We start from the raw sequence: 20,912 nt of genomic DNA, 5'->3' as shown, positions 1-20,912 counted from the left end.
AAAAAAAAAAAAAAAAAAAAAAAAAAATCAGGTCCTGCTGAGGCAGAAGGACCACTTAAGCCCAGGAGGTTGAGACTGCAAGTGAGCTGTGATCACACCGCTGCATTCTAGCCTGAGCAACGGAATGAGACCTTGTCTCTTAAAAATAAATAAATAAGTCCAGGCGTGGTGGCTCATGCCTATAATCCCAGCACTTTGGGAGGCTGAGGTGGGCAGATCACAAGGTCAGGAGATCGAGACCATCCTGGCTAACACGGTGAAACCCCGTCTCTACTAAAAATACAAAAAATTAGCTGGGTGGTGGCAGGTGACTGTAGTCCCAGCTACTCAGGAGGCTGAGGCAGGAGAATGGCGTGAACCCGGCAGGCGGAGCTTGCAGTGAGCCGAGATGACGCCTCTGCACTGGGCAACAGAGCGACTCTGTCTCAAAAAAAAAAACATAAAGGATAAATTCATAAAAGTATTTCAATGCTTGTGAATGACAGGAGTCAGATCTTGATTTTTTTTTTTTTTTTAAGACGGAGTCACCCTATTGCCCAGGCTGGAGTGCAGTGGCACAATCTCGGCTCACTGCAACCTGCAAACTCTGCCTCCCAGGTTCAAGTTATTCTCCTGCCTCAGCCTCCCAAGTAGCTGGAATTACAGGCCCACACCACCATGCCCAGCTAATTTTTATATTTTTAGTAGAGATGGGGTTTCACCATGTTGGCCAGGCTGGCTTCTTTTTTTTTTTTTTTAAGACAGTGTATCGCTCAGTCACCCAGGCTGTAGTGCAGTGGTGCAGTCAAGGTTCACTGCAGCCTGACATCCTGGGCTCAAGTGATCCTCCTGCCTCAGCCTCCCAAAGTGCTGGGATTACAGGCATGAGCCACTGCACTCAGCCAGAGATCTCAATCTGGAAGCACAGCTCTGATGATCTTCAGGGTGCAGTCAGCCCTCCCGCTCGTCTGCCCCGTCCCTAGCCCTGCTCCCTGCCATTTATCCAGCTGTCTCTCAGCCCTCAGGACGGGAATCCCCTCTGCCTCCAAGTCAGCAAACTGTTCCAGAGCCCTCCTCTTGGCCACTGCCTGGGAGAAGGCCCCCACCAGGCTACCTTGGCCCCCACCTTGCCTGGCCAGTCCTGTCCTGGGAGGGTCATGACCCAGTCCCAGGGCCATCGAGGAAAGGATTGCCAGCCCTGGCTCCGGGTGCCCCACTCAGGCTGTCCATCTTATGTCCCTAACTGTGCCCCGCCCCTGCCTGCTCCTGGCACCGGAGACCCTGCTGACTGTGCCAGGGGCTAATCTGGGAGCTGGCAGCTGTGAGTCCTGGCCCTGCCACTCGACCTCTGGCGGCTAGCGGGGAGGCCCCTTACTGACCTTCAGGGATCGGCCACCATGGTTGGTGGGACCAGGGTGAGGGTGGGCTGGGGTTGGAGCTGGAACTCCAGGGGGATGGGACAGCTGGGCTTCTGGACGCTCCCTCAGAGGGGACAGTCTCCCAGCCTGTGAGGGGATGGGAGGCTGGAGGGGGGAAACATGGGGACGAGGGCTGGGCTCCTGGGTCTGGGAGGGCCCTGGAGATGAACAGATGGCAGCGGCCCCTTGGCCGCAGTATGGGTGTGACCCTCCTGGGCCCCAGGCTGAGCCCACAGAGGCAGGAAGCCTGTGGCTATGGCGACCCCATCCCAAAGACGCTGCCCCTTGGCGAACCTTCCTCTCCCCTCCTGTAGGCAGACAGGGGAGGTGCTGAGCACCGGCCTCAGTCCGAGGCCTCTAGTTCATTTTTCCAGGTATGGGTTCTGGGACCATCCAGCTGTACCACCAGGGACACCCCAGTTCTGACCTCCTTCCTTCCTGCCCCCCAGTCCCACCGGAAGTTTTCCGCCCCTCGGCACGGACACCTGGGCTTCCTGCCCCACAAGCGGAGCCGTCGGCACCGGGGCAAGGTGAAGACGTGGCCGCGGGATGACCCCAGCCAGCCCGTGCACCTCACGGCCTTCCTGGGCTACAAGGCGGGCATGACACACACCCTGCGTGAGGTGCACCGGCCGGGGCTCAGTGAGTCACAGTTGGGACCCTCGGGGGAGGGGGAGGGCTGAACCTTCCAGATGCTCGGAGCCAGAACTCACGCTTTTGGTCCAGGCGGGGCCACAGTCCCAGGGAGCACCAGGCCCTGCCCCCGGGAATTGTGGTGGACGCTGAGCACAGGCAGGGCTTCCGGGCGGGTTCTGTCATGGCCCCAGCTCTCAGATGAGGACATTGAGGCACAAAGCAGTGAGGAACCTGGTCCAAGCATCGGGGCAGTAGCGCAGTAGCTAGGATTCAAAGGCCAGCGCCCCAAGCCCTTGGTTCAAACCACCTGCCAGGACATCTGCACTTTTTGGCCATTTCGGGTCTATTTCATGTACCATTATTTTGTATGTACGCCTATGTATATAGTTTGGTTTTTGTTGTTTCAATCGTAGATTCATAAGTAGTTGTAAGAAATAATGCAGGCCGGGCACGGTGGCTCACGCCTGTAATCCCAGCACTTTGGGAGGCCGAGGCGGGAGGATCATTTGAGGCCAGGAGTTGCAGACCAACCTGGGCAGCGTCGTGAAACCCTGTCTCTACAAAAAATACAAAAATTAGCTGGGCGTTGTGGCGAGTGCCTGTAGTCCCGGCTACTTGGGAGACTGAGGTAGGAGGATGCTTGAGCTTGGGAAGTCAAGGCTGTAGTGAGCTATGATTGCACCACTGCACTCCAGCCTGGGTGACAGAGTGAGACCCTGTCTCAAAGAAAGAAAAAGAAATCCATTGTAATTATTAAAATAACAAATGCTCATTTGGGCTCAGCCCCACCCTTTGGGGGATGCTGTCCTGGCTGGCCCCACACTCTCCTGGCCTGCCCCTGTGTGGCCGGCTCTCCACTCCCTCTCCCACAGGCCTCAGGAGGTCCCCCTTCATGCCCCATCCCTGTGTCTCATCCAGAAATTTCCAAACGGGAGGAGGTGGAGGCAGTGACAATTGTAGAAACGCCGCCCGTGGTGGTGGTGGGCGTGGTGGGCTATGTGGCCACCCCTCGAGGTCTCCGGAGCTTCAAGACCATCTTTGCAGAACACCTCAGTGACGAGTGCCGGCGCCGATTCTACAAGGACTGGTGAGCACCGCCCCTGGCTGGGCCGTCCAAGGGCTGCTGGGACCACAGAAGTTGGGTGCCTGAGGTTCTAGCTCTTGCTGAAATGATAGGTGTGGGTGAGTAGGAAGAGAAGTCTCAACGGTGTGTGGGAGGTAGGAGTGTGTGTGTGTGTGTTTGTGTGGTTGCCTTCATTTCAATAAAAGATGAATAGGCTGGCTCATGCCTGTAATCCCAGCACTTTGGAAGGCCAAGTCAGGTGGATCAATTGAGGTCAGGAGTTTGAGACCAGCCTGGCCAACAGGGTGAAACCCCATCTCTACCAAAAAATACAAAAATTAGCTGGCTGTGGTGGTGCGCACCTGTAGTCCAGCTACTCAGGAGGCTGAGGTGGGAGAATCACTTGAACCCAGGAGGCAAAGGTTGCAGTGAGCTGAGATCGTGCCACTGCACTGCAGTCTGGGTGGCAGAGTGAAACCCTGTCTCAATCTCAAAAAAAAAAACCAAAAACAAAAAACATGATTACTAGAAGGCTGGAGATGAAATCAGGATGCAGGAAAAAGAAGAAACAAATATTCTAATCCTCAGGGTTAATTAAAAGGCTAATTTGGGCGGGTTGTGGTAGCTCATGCCTGTAGTAGTCCCAGCACTTTGAGAGGCCGAGGCGGGTGGCTCATTTCAGGTCAGGAGTTCGAGACCAGCCTGGCCAACATGGTGAAAACCCTTCTCTACTAAAAATACAAAAAAAAAAAAAAAAATTAGCCGGGCGTGGTGGCAGGCGCCTGTAATTCCAGCTACTTGGGAGGCTGAGGCAGGAGAATCGCTTGAGCCTGGGAGGTGGAGATTGCAGTGAGCTGAGACTGTGCCACTGCACTCCAGTCTGAGTGACAGAGTGAGACCCTGTCTAAGAAAAAAACAAAACAAAAAAAGGCTAATTGGATGGAATGTTAGCATTGGCTCTGAGTTTCCTAGCAGCCATGGTGAAAAGTGAAATAGCCAGCTGAGAAGCTCTTATACATAGAAAGAAAGGTATTGTCGGGCCTCAAATCTTCCCTGGTGGTAAGTCCTGAAAGAAACCTTGGTTTCTTCACCTACGGAATGGGAATAATAATAATAATAATAATAAAAATAATAATAATAATGTCCACCTCCCAGAACGCTGGTGAGGGTTAGAAACTATGGCTTCTGGCTGGGCGCAATGGTTCATGCCTATAATCCCAGCACTTTGGGAGGCTAAGGCAGGCAGACCGTTTGAGCTCAGGGCTTCGACACCAGCTTGGGCAACATGACAAAACCCGTCTCTACAAAAAAATACAAAAAATTAGCCGGGCATGGTGGCACATGCCTGTGGTCTCGGCTACATGGGGGGCTGAGGGGGGAGGATTGCTTGAGCCTGGGAGCTCCAGGCTGCAGTGGGCTGTGTTTGTGCCACCGCACTCCAGCCTGGGAGAGAAAGTGAGACCCTGTCTCCAAAAACAAAAAAGAAATGATGGCTCCCAAGCCCGAGGTGCCTGGCCACGGCACCCACGGCACCCACTGCACCCTTGAGAAGTGGGACCAGCAGTCTGAGCCATGTGGCAAGTGGAGTGGTCTCTAGGTGCCTGGATTGCAGGGCTGGCCAGCCCCCTTCTCTGAGCTTCTGCATCTCTGCCACTCACTCTCAGGCCCCGGGAGACAGGGAGGGTACCCACTTTACAGAGGAGGAAACTGGGGCCTAGAGAGGGAGAGACAGTCTATGTTCAAAATGGTGGCTGGAACCAGCTCAGAGGCCTCCAGGTGGGGGCGGTCCCAGTGGTAGGACCCCTGCTTGGTGGGCTGGGGGTGAGGTGGGGGCAGGATAGGCCTGGGGAGCTGCCCCAGTTGGGGGCCTCTGAGCACCCTCCTGTGCGTGGCTCAGGCACAAGAGCAAGAAGAAAGCCTTCACCAAGGCCTGCAAGAGGTGGCGGGACACAGACGGCAAAAAGCAGCTACAGAAAGACTTCGCCGCCATGAAGAAGTACTGCAAGGTCATTCGGGTCATTGTCCACACTCAGGTCAGCCCCCGGCCCTCCGCTGTTGGTCAGTCCCTAGGCCCACGCTCCCTCACCCCAGCTTCCAGGAGCTGTGGCAAATGTCAGCCTAAAAATACCTGAGCCTCGGCACAGGCCAGAGGAGCGGCTGACCAGCCTCGCTGGCCACGTGCAGCCCCAGGGATGGCTGCTGAAAGGCATCGGTGCCTTCTGGGGTGCCGGGGGCATCAGTCACTCCGGCTAGTCGACTAAGACCCTGGCACTCCCTGAAGGGCCAGATCCCCAGCCAAGTGTGCAGTGTGGAGGGCTGGTCACCTCCCTTCGGTTTCCAGCGTAAGTGTGCACAGGAATCCGTGTTTGTACCTGGGTCTGGCTCGCTGTAGGTTGACAGGCAGGCGGCACCTTCCAGCTTATTCTGGAACACGCTTTGGCATCTTTGTCCTCAGGGAAGGCTTCCCTAGGCCCTAGAGCAGTGCCCCCGACCCTGAGCTTCCCGCAGCCCCCTGAACCCACACTGCCCCCAGCTGCTCACACACTTGCACGCCACGCCTGGGCCAGTCATTGGCGTATGTTCATCTCCCTGGACAGACTCCAGACAGGCAGAGGCCCTGGGCGGGGCCACAGCTGCCACCAAGAGCCTGGTATGCAGGAGGTGCTCTGTAAATACCTGCCCCATACATACCTGCCCCGTACATACCTACTCCATACATACCTGCCCCGTACATACGTGCCCCGTACATACCTATTCTGTACATACCTGCCCTGTACATACGTGCCCCGTACATACCTGCCCTGTACATACCTGCCCCGTACATACCTGCCCCGTACATACGTGCCCCGTACATACCTGCTCCGTACATACCTGCCCCGTACATACCTGCCCTGTACATACCTACTCCATACATACCTACCCTGTACATAGCTACCCTGTACATACCTACTCCATACATACCTGCCCCGTACATACCTAGCCCGTACATAGCTACCCCATACATACCTACTCCATACATACCTGCCCGTACATACCTACTCCGTACATACCTATTCCATACATACCTGCCCCATACATAGCTGCCCCATACATACCTGCTCCATACATACCTACCCCGTACATAGCTACCCTGTACATACCTACCCCATACATACCTACTCCATACATACCTACCCCGTACATACCTAGCCCGTACATAGCCACCCCCTACATACCTGCTCCATACATACCTGTGGGTCACTATGTGGTCCCCGCTGGCCTGTCTCCACCTCTGTGTCGCACAGCCTGTGCTTCACACAGCACCAGCCAGAGACCTCACCAAAAAAAAAAAAATCAAGCCAGTCATGGTGGATCATACCTGTAACTCCAGCACTTTGAGAGGCCAAGGCAGGCGGATCACCTGAGGTCAGGAGTGCAAGACCAGCCTGGCCAACATGGCAAAGCGCCATCTCTAGTAAAAATACAAAAAAATTAGCTGGGCATGGTGGGTGCCTGTAATCCCAGCTACTTGGGAGATTGAGGCAGGAGAATCACTTGAAACTGGGAGGTGGAGGTTGCAGTGAGCCGAGATCGCACCACGGCACTCCAGCCTGGGCGATAGAGTCTCAAAAAAAAAAAAAAAAAAAGAAAGCCGAAAAAACAAAAAAACAAAAATCAGGCCCAGTGGCTCACACCTGTGATCCTAGTACTGTGGGAGGCCAAGGTGGCAGCCCGGGCAACTTAACGAGACCTCATCTCTACAAAAAATTTACAAATTAGCTGGGCATGGTGGTGCATGCCTGTAGTTCCAGCTACTTGGAGAGGGGTGCTGAGGCAGGAGGATTGCTCGAGTCCAGGACTTCGAGACCAGCCTTGGCAACATAGGGAGATCCCCATCTCTAAAAAAAAAAAAAAAAAAAAGCCAGGCGCGGTGGCTCACGCCTGTAATCCCAGCACTTTGGGAGGCCGAGGCAGGCGGATCAGGTCAGGAGATCGAGAGCATCCTGGCTAACAGGGTGAAACCCCGTCTCAACTAAAAATACAAAAAATTAGCCACGCATGGTGGCAGGTGCCTGTAGTCCCAGCTACTTAGGAGGCTGAGGCAGGGTAATGGTGTGAACCTGGGAGGCGGAGTTTGCCGTGAGCCGAGATGGCACCGCTGCACTCCAGCCTGGGCTATAGAGCGAGACTCAAAAAAAAAAAAAAAAATTCCGATCAGATCACATTGCAGCCTGCACTTGGAAGAAAGTCTGAGCTCCCCACTCCCAGGCGCTGCCCCACGCCCCTTGCTCCCCACTGTGTGCCCACACTGGTCTCCTCTCTGTCCCACCAACGTTCCAAGACCTCCCCAGCCACCAGGCCTGTGCAAATGGGGGGTCCTGCGCCCAGAGCCTCTCCAACGTTTGCCTCGTGGCTCCTTGTTAGCAGCGGCACCTCCTTAGAGAAGCCCTCTCTGCCCTGACCACTGTATCTGAAACACCAGCCCCCATAGCCCATCAGAGCACTCTGTCCTCTCCAAGAGTTTCTTGGCTTCCTTCTGTCCCGCAGCGAGATGGTGGCTCCTGAGGTGTGGGACTCTGTTTGCCTCATTCTACACCGGATCCGCAGTGCCCAGCACAACACATGGGTTGCAAGTGGGAACACCTGTGAATGAATGCACGCGTGGAAGGTGGCAGGGGTCGCTGCTGGCCATGCCACGTTTCAGGTGGGGGTGTGATCCCGTGGGCCCTGGCGTGACCTCTGGCCATGTCCTGCAGATGAAACTGCTGCCCTTCCGGCAGAAGAAGGCCCACATCATGGAGATCCAGCTGAACGGTGGCACGGTGGCCGAGAAGGTGGCCTGGGCCCAGGCCCGGCTGGAGAAGCAGGTGCCCGTGCACAGCGTGTTCAGCCAGAGTGAGGTCATTGATGTCATTGCTGTCACCAAGGGTCGAGGCGTCAAAGGTAGGGCTCAGTGAGGATGGCAGCTCCAGGGCAGGCTGCCTGGAGGCAGTGGGGACCAGCCTGGCCTCTCAGCCACCAGCCCCTCTCACTCACAGGGGTCACAAGCCGCTGGCATACCAAGAAGCTGCCGCGGAAGACCCATAAGGGCCTGCGCAAGGTGGCCTGCATTGGCGCCTGGCACCCCGCCCGCGTGGGCTGCTCCATCGCTCGGGCTGGGCAAAAGGGCTATCACCACCGCACGGAGCTCAACAAGAAGGTGCGTCCTCAGCCGGGGTAGGGGGACACTGTGTGGTCGGACCCCAGCCCTCAGTACTGGCTTCAGTGGGTGGGGTGCATGACCCAGACACTGCCAGGGTCACAAGATGCCCCCCCAGCACTGAGTCTGAGCATGTGGGCGGATGGGCCTGGATGGGCTGCTGGCCTCAGAGGCCACTTCCTGCCCCTGGCACGTGCCCCCTTCTGGCAGATCTACCGCATCGGCAGGGGGCCGCACATGGAGGACGGGAAGCTGGTGAAGAACAATGCATCTACCAGCTACGACGTGACTGCCAAGTCCATCACACCGCTGGTGAGGCCGGGTGGGGGTGACTGCCAAGTCCATCACACCGCTGATGAGGGCTGGAGTGGGGTCAGGCTGGCCAAGGGGGCCTGGTATACATGTAGGGGGCATCCCCCAGCCTCAGCTGGATGGGCTCAAGATTTTTGCCCCACAGCTGGTCGCTGCCCTGCCAGGCACACTGGACAGAAGACGTTGACAGCTGGGCAGTGATGTGGGACCCTTGCCTTGGCTGTCCAAAACATTTGGGTGTAGTCACAAGCGAGAAATCCCTGCTGTGTCCCACACCCTCCGAGCCTCCTCTGGAGGCAGCTTCCACTTCAGCTGCTGTCATGCGGGTGTGAAGTGCGGCAGCTCCTACTGTGGCCTGGGAGTCAGGCCACCTGGGCTCAAACCGCATCTCCAGGACTTAACAGCTGTGGAGCTTGGAGCAAGTGACTCCACTCCTCTGATCCTCAGTCTCCCCCAACAAAAATGCAGACTGTTAAGTGAGATAATGCATGAAAAGGACTTAGCTTGTGACTCAGATGCTGCCCACAGTAGGGGCGGTGTGATAGTCACCCCTACACCTGGGGGCTGGGCACCGGGCTCCTGCCTATCACTGCCCCCTGTGGGGATTCTCCTAGGGCCCCCCAGCCACCCGCTAACTCAGAAGCCCTTTCCGGGCCTGGCCCCTGACCTGTGTCCTCTGCAGGGTGGCTTCCCCCACTACGGGGAAGTGAACAACGACTTCGTCATGCTGAAGGGTTGTATTGCTGGTACCAAGAAGCGGGTCATTACGCTGAGAAAGGTTGGCAGTGCTGGGTGGGCTGGGGAGTGGGTGCCCGAGGGCTGTCAGCCTGTCCTGCCCTGCGGCCTGCTATGAGGGGGACGGAGTGGTGGGAGCAGAAAGGGAGGGCTCTGGTAGGAGCTAGGTGAGTAAAACCTTCCTGGTGGGGCTTGGAGGTCACACCAGGGTGTGGGGGATCCCCACCCTTGATGTCTACTTTACCATGATTCCCCAGTCCCTCCTGGTGCACCACAGCCGCCAGGCTGTGGAGAATATTGAGCTCAAGTTCATTGACACCACCTCCAAGTTCGGCCATGGCCGCTTCCAGACAGCCCAAGAGAAGAGGGCCTTCATGGTGAGCTCACCGCCCCCATCCTTGTTCTTCTCTGGAGCTCCGGCTCCATATCCAGCCTGCCCGAGTGAGGAGCTGGAGCTGGCAGGGACTCCCCTGAGCTCACCTGCAGGAGATACTCTTTTTTTTTTTTTTCTTTTTGAGACGGAGTCTCGCTCTGTCACCCAGGCTGGCGTGCAGTGCCATGATCTTGGCTCACTGCCACCTCTGCCTCCCGGGTTCAAACGATTCTCCTGACTCAGCCTCCCAAGTTGTTGGGACTACAGGCGCCCGCCACCACGCCAGGCTAATTTTCTGTATTTTTAGTAGAGATGGGGTTTCATCGTGTTAGTCAGGATGGTCTCTATCTCCTGACCTCATGATCCGACCGCCTTGGCCTCCCAAACTGCTGGGATTACAGGTGTGAGCCACCGCGCCCGGCCAGCAGGAGAGACTCTTAAGGGGCTATCCCTGGGCACTGATTCTTTAGAAGAGAAGGTGGGGGAGGAAGCAGCCTTGGGGGGTCAGCAGGGCCGGCCCTGAGTGATCTAGAGTCTGGCCGGGGGAGGGCGTGTTTCTGACCAGACTCTTGTGATTAAGGCTCCTCCTGCACCACCCCCTCAACCAGGGCCCCCAAAAGAAGCATCTGGAGAAGGAAAAGCCAGAGACCTCGGGAGACTTGTAGGCTGTGTGGGGTGGATGAGCCCTGAAGCGCACCACATTGTCTAACCCAATGTCTAATAAAGTCCAGAGGCGACTCTCCCTGCGATGTCTCAGAGCGCTGTGTAACCGCCCAAGGGGTTCATCTTGCCTGCTGCCTAGACAAAGCCGATTCATTAAGACAAGGGAATTGCAATAGAGAAAGAGTAATTCACGCAGAGCCGGCTGTGCGGAAGACCGGAATTTTATGTTTTATTGTTACTCAAATTGATCTCCTTGAGCATTTGGGGAGCGGAGGTTTTTTTTTTTTTTTGAGACAGAGTCTTGCTCTTGTCGCCCAGGCTGCTGGAGTGCTGGGGAGCAGAGTTTTTAAGGATAACTTGGTGGGTGGGGGGAAGCCAGTGAGCCAGGAGTGTGATTGGTGAGGGATGAAATAACAGGGAGTGGAATGTGTCTTCTTGCACTGAGTCAGTTCCTGGGTGGGGGCCACAAGATCAGATGAGCCAGTTTATGGATCTGGGTGGTGCCAGCAGATCCATCAACTGCAGGGTCGGAAAAATATCTCAAGCACTAATCTTAGGAGCAGTTTAGGGAGGGTCAGAATCTTGTAGCCTCCAGATGCATGACTCCTAAACCATAATTTCTAATATTGTGGCTAATGTTAGTCATAAAAAGGCAATCTAGGCCCCAGGCCAGAAGGAGGTCTGCTTTGGGAAAGGGCTGTTACTGTCTTTGTTTTAAACTATAAACTGGCTGGGCGCGGTGGCTCACGCCTGTAATCCCAGCACTTTGGGAGGCCAAGATGGGCGGATCACCTGAGGTCGGGAGTTCAAGACCAGCCTGGCCAACTGGAGAAACCTTGTCACTACTAAAAATACAAAATTAGCTGGGCGTGGTGGCGCATGATTGTAATCCCATCTGCTCGGGAGGCTGAGGCAGGAGAACTGCTTGAACCAGGGAGTTGGATGTTGCAGTGAGCCGAGATCGCGCCACTGCACTCCCCTCTGGAGACAGAGCAAGCCTCCGTCTCAAAAAAAAAAAAAAAAAAAACAAAAAAATGTAAACTCAGTTTCTCCCAAAGTTACTTCAATGTACTACCAGGGATGAACAAGGACAGCTTGGAGGTTAGAAGTTAGATAGTCAGTTAAGTTAGATCTCTGTCACTGTCTCAGTCGTAATTTTGAAAAGGCGGTTTCACCTGGGCGCGGAAAGGCTGCTTGACCTCCGGCGGCTCCGGGCTTAGCACCAGGGACTGGACTGGGGGGACACGGCCCTACGGGTGCGCGCCGCAGACTACCAGGCCAGGCCCCACATGCGCCCCTAGCCACGAGGGCGAGCCGGGCGGCAGGGGCGGGGCCTTGGGGAAGCGGCCCAGGGGTGGTCCCTGAGAGTTTCCATAGACGGGGCCTGCTGGGGAGATGCGATTGGACCGGTCATCGCGAGCGGCGGGGCCTCCAGGAAGCGGCCCAGGAGTGGTCCCTGGGAGTTACTGATGGGCGGGGCCTGCTGGGAAGACGGGATAGGAATGGCACCAGGGGGGCGGGGCCTTGGGATGTGGCCAGCAGAGGTCCCTGGGAGTCAACGTGGGCGGGGCCAGCTGGGAAAATCGTATTGGACTAGCCCTTAGGAGGGGCGGGGCCTCCCGGAGGCGGAAGTCGGGATTAGCACTCCGGGGAGCGATTGGTCCTCGGGAGGAGCCGGGAGGCGGACGCGGGTCCCGGCGGTCGTCGGGTCGGCAGCCTTTGGTCAGTTGGCAGCTGCAGGCGCGCTGCGGTTCCGGCGGCGCCATGTCGTTCTGCAGTTTCTTCGGGGGCGAGGTTTTCCAGAATCACTTTGAGCCCGGTTGGTCCTGCTGCCTCTCGCTGGGAGGGCAGCGCGGCGGGGGGCGCGCATTAGAGGGGGCGCCGCCGTCCTCCGGGTGTGATGTCTCTCCCAAGCCGGGAATGGGGGCGAATGTGGCTGCCGGGGAGAAGCGAACGTAGGTCAAGAGGACTGCGGAGGAGTGGGGAGCCTGGGAGCGAGGAGAGTGGGGTACCCGAGGAGAGGGGGCCTTGGGGCTCACTGTCCGGGAGGAGGCAGGCCTCGACTGTGAACGTGCCGTTTGGCGTGGGGGGGGGGTCTAAGGGATCGGGATACGTGGGGGTGGTACCCCTTCCCTGCCCCCTTCACTCCAAAGTGATGGCGTTGGGGGAATTCGGGTTAGAGTCGGGGCTTCGGAGAGGCCAGGTTCTTGTCCAGGGCCAGCTCCTGTGGCCGGGGCGCCCCTTCGCGGGTCATCCCGCAGGTGTTACCCTGGCCCTTCCCATTCCCCCGAGTTCGGGATCCCTGCGAGGAGTCCGGCAAGCATAGAATGTCCCCTTCAGATCCTAACGTGCCGGCCCAGGTGCCTCCCCACCTGCCCAGGGACTCCACATTGGGGAACCAGAGTGCCATCAGGCATCTGCCAACAACCAGTGAAGTTTGACCAGGCAGACAGGATGGGGTGGTTTGGGGCATGGCCAGCCCTCCACACACTGGCCCTGATGAGTCCCCTTCTGGGCTGGGCTCGCCTGGTAGTGGACTAATTTAGTAAAAACCCATCCACAGGCAAGTCTGAGTGCACTGGTCTTCGTGGGGCGGACCTGCTGGGTGGCACCCCTGTAGGGAGCTGGGCTGTGACACAGGACCATCCCGACAAAACCTCCCCCAACAAGACTCTCTGGCTGTGGACCCCAGTTGTCCTCAGGCTGCTCTGCCAAGCCAGAAACTCCACTTCCACGGCAGCTGCTGGCTCCTCTTTGCTTTTTTCTCCAGTTCCTGGAAAAGGCTGGGTAGTTCACAGTCTCCAGGGGAGGCTGTCCCCAGGTGATGGGTGAGAGGTGACTCAGCACCCCTGGAGGTTTCTGTTTTCAGTCCTTAAAACAGTTCTGCAAGTCAGTTTTGTAACTTTCCCACCCCCTCCACTCCAAAGTGGTCCTTTGCTGGGAGGCTGAAATCTGTTGTCCCCAGCCCTCCTTCTTCCTGGGCTCCTGTGTGGCCTGGAGGCCTTTTCTCTGGGACTGCTGTCTTCCTGCCTGGAGAGCAGGGCAGTGCCTGGGTGTCCAGCTTAGGGCCTTGTCGGGCAGCAGGGAGGGCCACTTGAGAAGGGAGAGGGACCAGGTGGTTGGGCCACATCAGGGTCCCTGCCCTGTATGTCCCTGGGGGAACTAGGGTGGCGAGGGGAAGCTCCGTGTCCTCATTGGACTGCTCAGGTTCCTTCATGCTGCACACGCTTGTAGCTGGGTGTCTTTGCATCACCAAGCAAAGATGGAAATGTTAGGAGATGCCCCATCACGAGGCTATGAGAAGAACCAAGGAGATAATTGTGAAAGGTGACTCCCCTGGTCTCTGGCACATCTACTAAACGTGAGCTCAGCACAGCGCCTCCCGTGGCGTGTGCATGGGAAAGGAGCGCAGCCCACTCTCAGAACGGGGGCAGCTCTGTCTTTGCCTGGGTCCGTGGATTTGGGAGCTTGACCCCAGAAAGGCCGGAGCTGACGACTCCACATTTGCCTCTCCTTCCACCACAGGCGTTTACGTGTGTGCCAAGTGTGGCTATGAGCTGTTCTCCAGCCGCTCGAAGTATGCACACTCATCTCCATGGCCAGCATTCACCGAGACCATTCACGCCGACAGCGTGGCCAAGCGTCCGGAGCACAATCGATCTGAAGCCTTGAAGGTGAGAGGCCACGGGGGTGAGGGAGGGACCGGGGCGGCCAGGGAGAGCAGAGAGCCAGTCCCACCTTCCTCCCTCTGCTTGCCCCACAGCTCTAGGGGCTTAGAGGCTGTCTATTCCAGGCCTGTGGCCTCCACCAGGGAGCTGCCACCCCAGGCTATCGGGAGAGCTTGGCCTTCTGGTGCAAATGTGGGAAACGGGAGAGGTTTCCCATACGGGCTCCAGGACAAAGGTAAACCTTTTACATCGGCGGTCAGCTTGGGAAATGGGCGTGTGGGAAGAAACACCATCTACCGGCCCCAGTAAGGGCCTTCACTGCGGCTGTTTCGTGGCCAGAAGCTCACGCAGCTGCCTTGTGATGTTTCCAGGTGTCCTGTGGCAAGTGTGGCAACGGGTTGGGCCACGAGTTCCTGAACGACGGCCCCAAGCCGGGGCAGTCCCGATTCTGAATATTCAGCAGCTCGCTGAAGTTTGTCCCTAAAGGTGAGCTTGCTTTGCACAGCTGGGGCCAGGCCTGTTGGCCTTTGAGCCCAGGCTGGGGGGCCCAGTGTTTGTGCCTGTCCACTTACCATGACAAGGTACGGGGCCACCAAGTCACGCTGCCTGGGAACTGTCAAGGAGCCCCCCGAAAGGTGGCTGTGGCACAGGGGCAAGGGGGCTGGTGTTCCGCTTCCTCGCTTGGTTGATCATGGCTGTCCCCAGAAGGGGCTTGGGAGTGAGAATGTGGCAAATGGTTTTCCTCAGAGGCCTGGCCTTTCCCCGAGGCTACAGTCAGGGGCGGGGCAGGCAGAGCCTGAGGCCCCAGTCTGTGCGGCTGTGTCTGCCACTGGCTGGGACTGTGGCCTTGCTTCTCAGCCGCTCAGAGCCTGCCTCTTCCTCTGCAGAGTGGCCGTGGTAGCAGGACCAGTGAGGACAGCTGCGTGTCATGTGCACCTGGGCCTGGCACCCAATAATAGCTTGATGAATCCTCATCCTTTTTTTTTTTTTTCTGAGATGGAGTCTTGCTCTGTTGTGCAGGCTGGAGTGCAGTGGCGCGATCTCAGCTCACTGCAACCTCTGCCTCCTGGTTCAAGCAATTCTCCTGTCTCGGCCTCCCGAGTAGCTGGGATTGCAGGCATGCACCACCACGCCCAGCTAATTTTTGTATTTTTAGTAGAGACGGGGTTTCACCATGTTGGCCAGGCTGGTCTTGAACTCCTGACCTCAGGTGATCTGCCCGCCTTGGCCTCCCAAAGTGCTGGGATTATAGGCGTGAGCCACCGTGCCCGGCCCACACGTGGTTAATTTTTAATTTTTTTTTTTTTTTTTTTGTGACAGAGTCTTATTCTGTCACCCAGGCTGGACTGCAATGGCTGATCTCAGCTCAATGTAGCCTCTGCCTCCCGGGTTCAAGGGATTCTCCTGCCTCAGCCTCCCGAGTAGCTGGGATTACAGGCTCCCACCACCACACCTGGCTAATTTTTGTGTTTTTAGTAGAGACGGGGTTTCACCATGTTAGCCAAGCTGGTCCGGAACTCCTGACCTGAGGTGATCTGCCTGCCTCAGCCTCCCAAAGTGCTGGGATTAGAGGCGTGAGCTACCGCACCCGGCCAATTTTTAGAATTTTTATACAGATGGGGTCTCACTATGTTGCCCAGGCTGCTCTTGAACTCCTCTGGGCCTTGGCCTCCCAAGGTGCTGGGATTCTAGGCTTGAGCCACTGTGCCTGGCCTGAAATGGGGTTGTTAGCAGCACACGCTCATGGCCATCACCGTGCTCTGGGGTTGAGCGAGCAGCCTGTCAGAGCCTGGTGCGTGGTAAACCTGCGATATTTTCGTCCTTTTGTTGTTATTTGTCCTCCATGTGAGTGGAGAGAGAAGAGATTCTGGGTTCTCCTGTGGATCTCAGAACAAAATGGGGTGCACAGACTCCCCTGAGTTGGGCATCTGGTCCTTTCAGCTCCCCTGTGGCCTGCAGGCCAGGGCAGAGTGTGAAAGCGCAGGGAACAGGGTCTGAACCTCTGCCTTGCAGTGACTTGCTTTCCGCCCCTCCCACCCCCCTCCCTGGCTTTCCCCCACTCTGTCCCCCGGCTTTCCGCCCCTCCTTGCTTTCCGTCCCCGTGTCCTTTCTTTCAGGCAAAGAAACTTCTGCCTCCCAGGGTCACTAGGCAGGCAGCCCACACCCACCCCAGACAGCCACCACACTGAGGCCACACGTTGGCCATTCCACCTTGGAGTTGGAACCCTGGGCGTCGAGACAGGAAGGCAGGGCGCAGTGGTTGAAACATCAGGATGCTCCCGAGGCCCTGGATCTGAACAAGACCGTCTCGTTTCTTGGAAAAGACACTCATTTGCTGATGGTTCATGCCTTCTGCTGGGACAGGCCTGGGCTGCGCAGCCACACTGTCGGCTGACTTAGCCCCCTGCTCACTCTAGGTGCCTCCAGGAGGTGAGCCCTGGGTGCAGCTGGTCTCTGAATGATGTTACACCCTCACCTTCTTTGCCTGGCCCTGTCTCTGGACTGTCCCCTGTGATGCCCAATTCCAAGACAGACTCTCATGCTCACCGAAGCTTAGACCCACATCTCCCAGGCTGCTTAGGAGACAGAATGGAAACGGAGGCCGCCCCTGCCAGCCGCCCTGGCCCTGGTCACTGCATGATCCGCTCTGGTCAAACCCTTCCAGGCCAGCCAGGGTGGGGATGGTCTGTGACCTGCTGGGAAGGCAGGCTGATGGGGCAGACCCTTGGCCTCTCGTCCACGAGGGGAGAAGCCTATATCCTGTTTCACAATCTGTGCGGAAGTAGCTTGCCTCACTCCTGCTTAGGAAAGCGGCTGTTGCTCCATAACTCTAACCAGCACAGGGCTGAGGCCTGCAGTTCACGCTTGCAGGGAGGCCCTTCCCAAGATGTGGTGACTGTGCCTTACTGTACATGCTCGGAGGCCTGGCCATATAGGAGGGTGGGTGATGCTGAAATCACCCCCTATCTTAAGTAATTACTTTGTGGAGTAATCAGGTGGAAATCCATAAACAAATGAAACATTCAGATGTACTGTCTTTTTTTTTTTTTTGAGATGGGGTAGGGTCCTACTCTGACAGCCAGGCTGGAGTACAGTGGTGCAGCGTGGCTCACTGCAGCATTGACCTCGCAGGTTCAAGCGATTCTCCCACCTCAGCCTCCCAAGTAGTTGGGACCACAGTTGGGCACCACCATGCTGGATAATTTTTACATATTTTGTAGAGATGGGGGTCTCACTATGTTGCCGAGGCTGGTCTTGAACTCCTGGACTCAAATGATCCTCCCAACTTAGCCTCCCAAAATGCTAGGATTACACATGTAAGCCACCTTGCCCCAGCCCTGCTGTCTTTATTAACAGCATCAGAGATGCCAGGACATGAGTGTCAGGCCTTTATATAGTTAAAAAAGGCAGGCGCGGTGGCTCACGCCTGTAATCCTAGCACTTTGGGAGGCCGAGGCAGGCGGATCACCTGAGGTCAGGGGTTCAAGACCAGCCTTGCCAACATGGGGAAACCCCGTCTCTACTAAAAAAATATGAAAATTAGCCAGGTATGGTGGCGCACGCCTATAATCCTGGCTACTCGGGAAGCTGAGGTGGGAGAATTGCTTGAACCCAGGAGGCAGAGGTTGCAGTGAGATGAGATTCTGCCACTGCATTCCAGCCTGGGCAACAGAGACTGTGCCTCAAAAAAAAAAAACCCCAAAAAAACTTTTTTTGCAAATATTTACTGAGTATCCTTTCAGTAAATATTTGCAGAAAAAATATGGCTGGGGATGTAGCTGTGAACAAGATAGGTGAGGCCCCACGCTCAGCGTGCTGGCAGTGCTCACAGCCCTGGCTTGCCCTCAGCCCCTCCTCTGCCTGGGCTCCCACTTTGGCGGCACTTGAGGAGCCCTTCAGCCCACCGCTGCACTGTGGGAGCCCCTTTCTGGGCTGGCCAAGGCCAGAGCCGGCTCTCTCAGCTTGCAGGGAGGTGTGGAGGGAGAGGGGCGAGCGGGAACCGGGGCTGCGCGCGGCGCTTGCGGGCCGGCTGGAGTTCGGGGTGGGCGTGGGCTTGGCGGGCCCCTCCATTCGGAGCAGCCGGCCGGCCCTGCCGGCCCTGGGCAGTGAGGGGCTTAGCACCCAGGCCAGCGGCTGCGGAGGGTGTACTGGGTCTCCCAGCAGTGCCGACCCACCGGCGCTGCGCTCCATTTCTCACTGGACCTTAGCTGCCTTCCCGCGGGGCAGGACTCGGGACCTGCAGCCCGCCATGCCTGAGCCTCCCATTCCCTCCGTGGGCTCCTGTGCGGCCCTAGCCTCCCCGAGGAGCGCCGCCCCCTGCTCCAGGGCGCCCAGTCCCATCGACCACCCAAGGGCTGAGGAGTGTGAGCGTGCGGCCTGGGACTGGCGGGCAGCTCCACCTGCAGCCCGGGTGCGGGATCCACTGGGTGAAGCCAGCTGGGCTCCTGAGTCTGGTGGAGACGTGGAGAACCTTTATGTCTAGCTCAGGGATTGTAAATACACCAATCAGCACCCTGTGTCTAGCTCAAGGTTTGTGAATGCACCAATAGACACTCTGTATTTAGCTACACTGGTGGGGCCTTGGAGAACCTTTGTGTCTATACTCTGTATTTAGCTGATCTGATGGGGACGTGGAGAACATTTGTGTCTAGCTCAGGGATGGTAAACGCACCAATCAGCGCCCTGTCAAAACAGACCACTGGGCTCTACCAATCAGCAGGATGTGGGTGGAGCTAGATGAGAGAATAAAAGCAGCAGCAGCAGCAACCCGCTCGGGTCCCCTTCCACGCTGTGGAAGCTTTGTTCTTTTGCTCTTTGCAATAAATCTCGCTGCTGCTCACTCTTTGGGTCCACACTGCTTTTATGAGCTTAACACTCACCGCGAAGGTCTGCAGCTTCACTCCTGAAGCCAGCGAGACCAGGAGCCCACTGGGAGGAACGAACAACTCTGGACGTGCCGCCTTAAGAGCTATCACACTCACCGTGAAGGTCTGCAGCTTCACTCCTTAGCCAGCGAGACCACGAACCCACCAGAAGGAAAAAACTCCAGACGCGCCACCTTAAGAGCTGTAACACTCAGCGCGAGGGTCCATGGCTTCATTCTTGAAGTCAGTGAGACCAAGAACCCACTAATTCCGGACACACTAGGATGTGTGGAGAAAACTCCAGGGGTCAGGGAGAGGGACTCAGGAGGGCTTAGCTCATCAGTGACAGGCACAGCATGTGCATAGGCTCAGCACACATGGGGCCTGCCCCAGGCCCTGGAGGGCACGGAACAAAGGTCTAGAAGAAATGCACCATCTTCCCAATTTATGCCCACAGAAATTCGGGGAGCATGTGGGAGTGGATTTTAAGGGTGGATGTTTCACCCTGCAGAACCCACAGCTGGCATCGCCCCAAAAGTGGTGGCCAGGAGTGCCCCAAAGGGCACAGGGTGGCCACAGAGCATTGCAAGATGGGGCCAGTTGGGATCTGAAGTAAGGAATGCTAAACGCCAGGGTGAGCAGTCCAGGGCATTTATTAGGGGAACTTACAGAAGGCCGCAGTGTATCCTTGCAACAGAAGCGAGAAAAGGGGTGCCCTCCCTCGCTATCTGTGCAGCAAGGGGACATGGTGTGGAGTGGATATGGAAGTTTAAGGGATTCGGCTCAGGTCTGGGCCAGTTTCTTTCAGTGTTTTAGCCAACAACCTAGATTTTTTTTTTTTTTTATTTGAGACGGAGTCTTGCTCTGTCATTTAGGCTAGAGTGCAGTGGCGAGATCTCGGCTCACTGCAACCTCCATCTCGCGCTTCCCGGGTTCAAGCAATTCTTGTGCCTCAGCCTCTTGAGTAGCTGGGATTATAGGCGCTCGCCAGTATGCCTGGCGAATTTTTGTATTTTTAGTAGAGATAGGGTTTCGCCATGTTGGCCAGGCTGGTCTTGAACACCGCACCCAGCCTAGAATTTTTTAATTTAATTTTTTAAAAATTAGAGACAGGGCCTTACCATCTTATGCAGGCTGGTCTTGAATTCCTAGGCTCAAACAATCCTCCTGCCTCAGCCTCCCAAAGTGCTGGGATGACAGGCGTGAGCTACATGCCCAGCTGGACTTTGTGATTCTTGGTCAGGACACAGAAAGCAGGGGAGGCCGGGTGCGGTGGCTCATGCCCTTCATCGCAGCACGTTGGGAGGCTGAGGCGGGCAGATCACCTGAGGTCGGGAGTTCAAGACCAGCCTGGCCAACATGGTGAAACCCTATCTCTACTAAAAATACAAAAATTCGCTGGGTGTGGTGGCGCATGCCTGTAATTTCAGCTACTTGGGAGCCTGAGGGACGAGAATCACTTGAATCCGGGAGGTAGAGGTTGCAGTGAACTGAGATTACACCACTGCACTCCAGCCTGGGTGACAGAGCGAGACTGTCTCAAAAAAAGAAAAAAAAGTAGGGGGAACCAGGAGACCTTACAGTAGGGATAATGGGGGAAGGAACAAAAAATTGGGCCAGGTTGCATTTATTGATATGGGTCCACTAAGCAGAGGTTCTGGACTTCATGCTACCACTGCTGGGGTTCGACTGGTTGGTTGGTGAGCTACAACACAGACCAAAAAGTGACCTACACAAAGTCACACTGAAATGCCAGGCCTGCCTCTGTGCGTGGCAGAGGATGGGACTCAAAGTCTTGGGGAGGTTGGAGTGTCAGAGTGGATTTGTCTTTTGAGACCTACTCACCCACCCCGGGAGAGGAGAGAGGACACACCTCTTACCACCCCCATGAGAAATAAATGTGTGAGGGGAACGATCCTCTTTCAAGAGCTCTGTGATCACCTTTCTCCAGCAGATCTGGAATTACAGTGGCAACTGCAGTCCCTGGGTTGGGAAAGCTACGTACAGGGGAGTAAGTGGAT

General features: G+C 56.5%; 2 protein-coding genes across 5 annotated transcripts in view; both read left to right on the top strand.

Moving 5' to 3' along the window:
• Positions 1-1,318: 1,318 nt before the first annotated feature.
• RPL3L (ribosomal protein L3 like) lies at positions 1,319-11,220 on the top strand. The gene is made up of 10 exons (XM_032145308.2): positions 1,319-1,379; positions 1,847-2,039; positions 2,952-3,120; positions 4,994-5,129; positions 7,833-8,019; positions 8,115-8,275; positions 8,486-8,587; positions 9,270-9,365; positions 9,580-9,699; positions 10,304-11,220. Exons 1-10 carry the CDS (start codon positions 1,377-1,379, stop codon positions 10,358-10,360), a joined length of 1,224 nt encoding a protein of 407 aa, XP_032001199.1. The 5' UTR covers positions 1,319-1,376; the 3' UTR covers positions 10,361-11,220.
• Positions 11,221-11,995: 775 nt separating this feature from the next.
• Positions 11,996-20,912, top strand: part of MSRB1 (methionine sulfoxide reductase B1) — a 20,710-nt gene continuing 11,793 nt past the window's right edge. Inside the window, exons 1-4 of one of the 4 annotated variants that reach the window (XM_032145307.2) lie at positions 12,002-12,177; positions 13,884-14,032; positions 14,398-14,512; positions 16,144-17,052. In XM_032145307.2, coding sequence (XP_032001198.1) covers positions 12,123-12,177; positions 13,884-14,032; positions 14,398-14,512; positions 16,144-16,175 — 351 coding nt within the window. In that variant the 5' untranslated portion in view covers positions 12,002-12,122 and the 3' untranslated portion in view covers positions 16,176-17,052. Of the gene's footprint in view, positions 12,178-13,883; positions 14,033-14,397; positions 14,513-16,143; positions 17,053-20,912 lie in introns of those variants that run through there. The other 3 variants (XM_058434104.1, XM_058434103.1, XM_058434102.1) reach the window with 3 other exon arrangements.

Source organism: Hylobates moloch, unplaced genomic scaffold, assembly GCF_009828535.3.
Source record: "Hylobates moloch isolate HMO894 unplaced genomic scaffold, HMol_V3 SCAFFOLD_23, whole genome shotgun sequence".
NCBI lineage: Eukaryota > Metazoa > Chordata > Mammalia > Primates > Hylobatidae > Hylobates > Hylobates moloch.
Note: the sequence above shows the minus strand (reverse complement) of the source record. Positions and strands in the feature narration are given on the sequence as shown.